The following is a 3,662-nucleotide window of genomic DNA, read 5'->3' on the forward strand; positions in this document are numbered from 1 at the left end:
CCAGTCCATTTAATTCAGAGGTCATAATTAGAAATTTACTGGCATATGAAAGCTGTGACCAAAGCCTGACTCAGTCCTGAAGACTTAGAGCTGCTCAAAAATAAGAAAATTGGCTGCACAAAGAAGAATGTGGTGAGGTTGTAAAAGCTCTTAAATGGGTGGAGAAATTCTCGTTTCTGAAGGAAAACGTGAACTCCAACACTGAAGGACTCTCTTGCATAGAAAGCCACAAATGCAGACACAATACCCAGAATTGAACTTGTATGCATAATTCAACACATGTTAAAAGATGTCCAACAATGCATACATTGTAAATTCCGGATGATATCAAATTCTTTAAAACCTAGAGATTCAAGGAATCTAAGAAAAAACAACTTAACAAGGCTGGCTATGTACCAACACTAATAAAGCTCAAAACAATAACATTGCAGAAAGCAGCAGGCATAATTTTCACTTTGTTGTCACCCAAAAAGATCGCTCCGGCACATGATCCATGAACATCAAACCAGACCTCCTAACATTTATTTGAGAAAGTGAGGACTAATCAATCCTGCAATTTCGAGAAACCCAACTCGGTCCCTACCACCAAATATCTTCTTCAGCTTCTCATCACAAATTATGATCTTCTTGTCATTAGGGTCCTAAAAATGGCAAGAAAACCCAGTTAGTTACAAACAATGGCAAATAATATAGGCAACCCAAAGTTATCATCCAGTTCCCAGTACAATGTTGAGATAGAAAATGTAGAAGAAAAGAAACACCAATTTTCCAAAACAATACAGGGAAATTTAACCATCATTCTGTACATCAAGCATTAGATAATTAAGCCACTTAATTAAACACCAGTTCTCACTCAACCAAAAGTTTAGCCACATAATGATGACAGACAACATAAGCCACAAAATGACATCTCCGGCAAGCCTCGACTTGTTCCACAAATTAACCAACTGGGAATTTACACATTCCCAGTCTAATAACCACTAATTAAAAAAGATCAAGTGCAATCAATTGCAAGCTCAGTGGATCAAAAGGCATATAAGCAGAAATAATCACACACCATGAGACTGTTAGACAATTTGCTCAAGGATTTTTTTTCCCCCTAAAAATAGATTACAGAGCTACACAGTCCATCCCAGCATAAGAGAGATTCCATTCTCCAGTATGAACCTTCATCTAATCTATCTCAGTCAACTTGACACTAACTTATTTATCATTTCATTTTCAAGTTTTATATAATAATCATATTTAATCATGTCATTTAAAGCTGTTTGGAAATGAATTGGGATAAAAGTTCCACATTGTAAACCTGAAAAATAAAAAGGAAAAACATAATGGTCGGATTGCAACATTGAATTTGCTAATAATTTTGATGTATAAAACAACTCAATCACTTATCCAAGCCCATAAAATGAAATAATGTGCAATATGCACAGCAATCTCTCCAAATTTAACACAAGACAAATCAAGCAAATAAATCTTGACAGACATTTGTCTAAATAGCATATAGCATCACAGTCATGACATATGCAAATTGGAAATGTATTAATTCATATCAAGCAAACCTCTGAGATAAACTCAACTCAAAATTCAACTAAATACACACTTCATTTAACAAAAGCAAATTTTCAGCATATATAAAAGAGTCAAATTTCACATAGGTAGCAGTGTAAAGAACAAATTATCCAAAAGAAATTAAACAGCATTTAGTTAAATCAGTTAATCTTTTTGTAACTAGTCTAAGCCCGAATTTTATGCAATCACAAAGCAAGCAGACATACACATACTTAAAATATAAAAATGCAAAAATAGTTTGCTAGTACTGCATTTACCAAGAGAAAGCGAGCACTCTGACATGTCCAGTTAAATAAAATAAACATGAAAACCAGGAATTCACACCCGGAGTTTAAAAAATCCAATATTATAACATCAATAAATTCATCTCAGATGGAAAAAAAAAAGGCAATTTCTCTTAAAATAAGAGGAAAAAGAAACACAATCTTCAGCACACAAAAGAAAGGAAAACGAAAAGAAAAAGGTAACCCCATTTCTCAAGGATACCATGTGACAGTACAGCCTTATCCAAAGAACAAAAATAAACAAATAATAACAGAAACCCAAATGAAAAAATACATCCAAAACACTCCAGCATAAATTTTTAAGAAAATGCCGCCTTATAATCGAAAGCAAAATAGACCTGAAGATTATGCTCCTTAATATAGGCCCAAATACGCTTAAGCGCTTGGGTGCGAGGGATCTCCGATGCACCAACAAACTCGGCCATTTCTGGACTGACGGGACGGGGCTTCATAATGCCTCGGGGACGCCGTTCCTGCTGCTGCGACGACACAGTAGCACAGGTGACAGTGCGCCACATGCGCACGGTAGCTGGAGAAGGAGAAGCGGGAAGCAGACAGGAAGAGGAAGGAGAAGGATTGAGTAAAGTCCCAGCTTTAGGGGAGAAGAAAGAGGTGAAAATCGCAGAAGAAAAGGCCATTTGAAGGTGGGAACTCTTCAGCGAGCAGAGGCCAGAGGGTTTTCCGTTATCCTGATAAGAGAAGGAGAAGTGATGGTTTTTAATTTTGGGGTTTTGCTTGTGGGAGGTAGAATTAACAGATCCCGCCTTCAATTTGCTGAATTAGTATTTTTCAACTTAGTAAATGACAACAATGCCCCTATAATGAACAGCACATTATTGGGATTTTTCTTTTTTTTTCCATTTTTAACGTCAAACTTTGATAGGGATAGGCGTGGGCAGATTGGGTATTTTCGGTAATAAATCCAATTAAGACGATTTTAAGTGGTATGTTATTGAATTTGAAATGGGTTCAGTTGAAAATTAACACTTAAATAATTAAAATATATTATTAAATTCAGATAATAATAATTAAACAAAAAATTTTAAATAATTTATAATACTCCGTTTATTGTTTTACATATATTAAAAAATATATTTTTTATTAATTTTTTAATTATATTTATTTTAAATATATTAAATTTTAAATATTAAAAAAAATAATTTTTATAAAATATAACAAAATTAAATAAAATTATAATAGTCAATTTATACATTATTATAATCTAAAATAATAATAATAATTTTCAAACAACTAAAAAATAAAAAATTAATAAAAATTATAAAATGGATTTTAATAAGGTTTGAAATGAGTTTAGATACCAAAGAAGTAAATAAAATTCAAATATGATAATTTTCATTGGGTACCTTATCTCTTAATATCCTAAATTTTGAAGGTCTAGCCTTGAAAACCGATGATTTTCTAGAATTAATGTTACTATTCATCTTTTTTTCCTAAGTGATTATATGGATGAGGCTATTTATTTTAATTTATAGTATAAAATCCTTTAAAATTCAGGATAAATATTATTTAATTTTAAATTGTAATATAAAATTTTGAATTTAATATGCAATTGATTTTTATAAAAAAAACTTAACAATAATTTAAATTATATCATTATTATAAATGAAAATATTTTATACAATATCAATCTATAGAGAAAAAGAAAATCAATCTCAACTAGTGTTTAAATGTGATAAAAATAATTGATATTGTTGAATTCATAATTTTTCGGATATAAACTTGAAAATAAAAGAAAATGTCGAGTGGGTTAATTTGACAATCTCTCTCACACTTAAGTCAATATAT

The 3,662-nt window shown here is 31.4% G+C and overlaps 1 protein-coding gene across 1 annotated transcript; it reads right to left on the reverse strand.

Annotated features, from left to right (window-relative positions):
• Nucleotides 1–250: 250 nt before the first annotated feature.
• LOC110624013 (zinc finger CCCH domain-containing protein 44) lies at nucleotides 251–2,615 on the reverse strand. The gene is made up of 2 exons (XM_021769060.2): nucleotides 2,195–2,615; nucleotides 251–641 (listed from the first exon to the last, which is right to left on the reverse strand). Exons 1-2 carry the CDS (start codon nucleotides 2,492–2,494, stop codon nucleotides 522–524), a joined length of 420 nt encoding a protein of 139 aa, XP_021624752.1. The 5' UTR covers nucleotides 2,495–2,615; the 3' UTR covers nucleotides 251–521.
• Between the last annotated feature and the right edge of the window lie 1,047 nt (nucleotides 2,616–3,662).

This window comes from Manihot esculenta, chromosome 10, assembly GCF_001659605.2.
Source record: "Manihot esculenta cultivar AM560-2 chromosome 10, M.esculenta_v8, whole genome shotgun sequence".
NCBI classification, from domain to species: Eukaryota; Viridiplantae; Streptophyta; class Magnoliopsida; order Malpighiales; family Euphorbiaceae; genus Manihot; species Manihot esculenta.

What these genes read in the sequence shown, in the direction of transcription:
- LOC110624013 (XM_021769060.2), bottom strand. Translation starts at nt 2,494, where the DNA reads ATGGCCTTTTCTTCTGCGATTTTCACCTCTTTCTTCTCCCCTAAAGCT. An exon ending in TTAAGGAGCATAATCTTCAG is followed by an intron (nt 642 to 2,194) that starts GTCTATTTTGCT and finishes TGCCATTTTTAG; the next exon opens with GACCCTAATGACAAGAAGAT.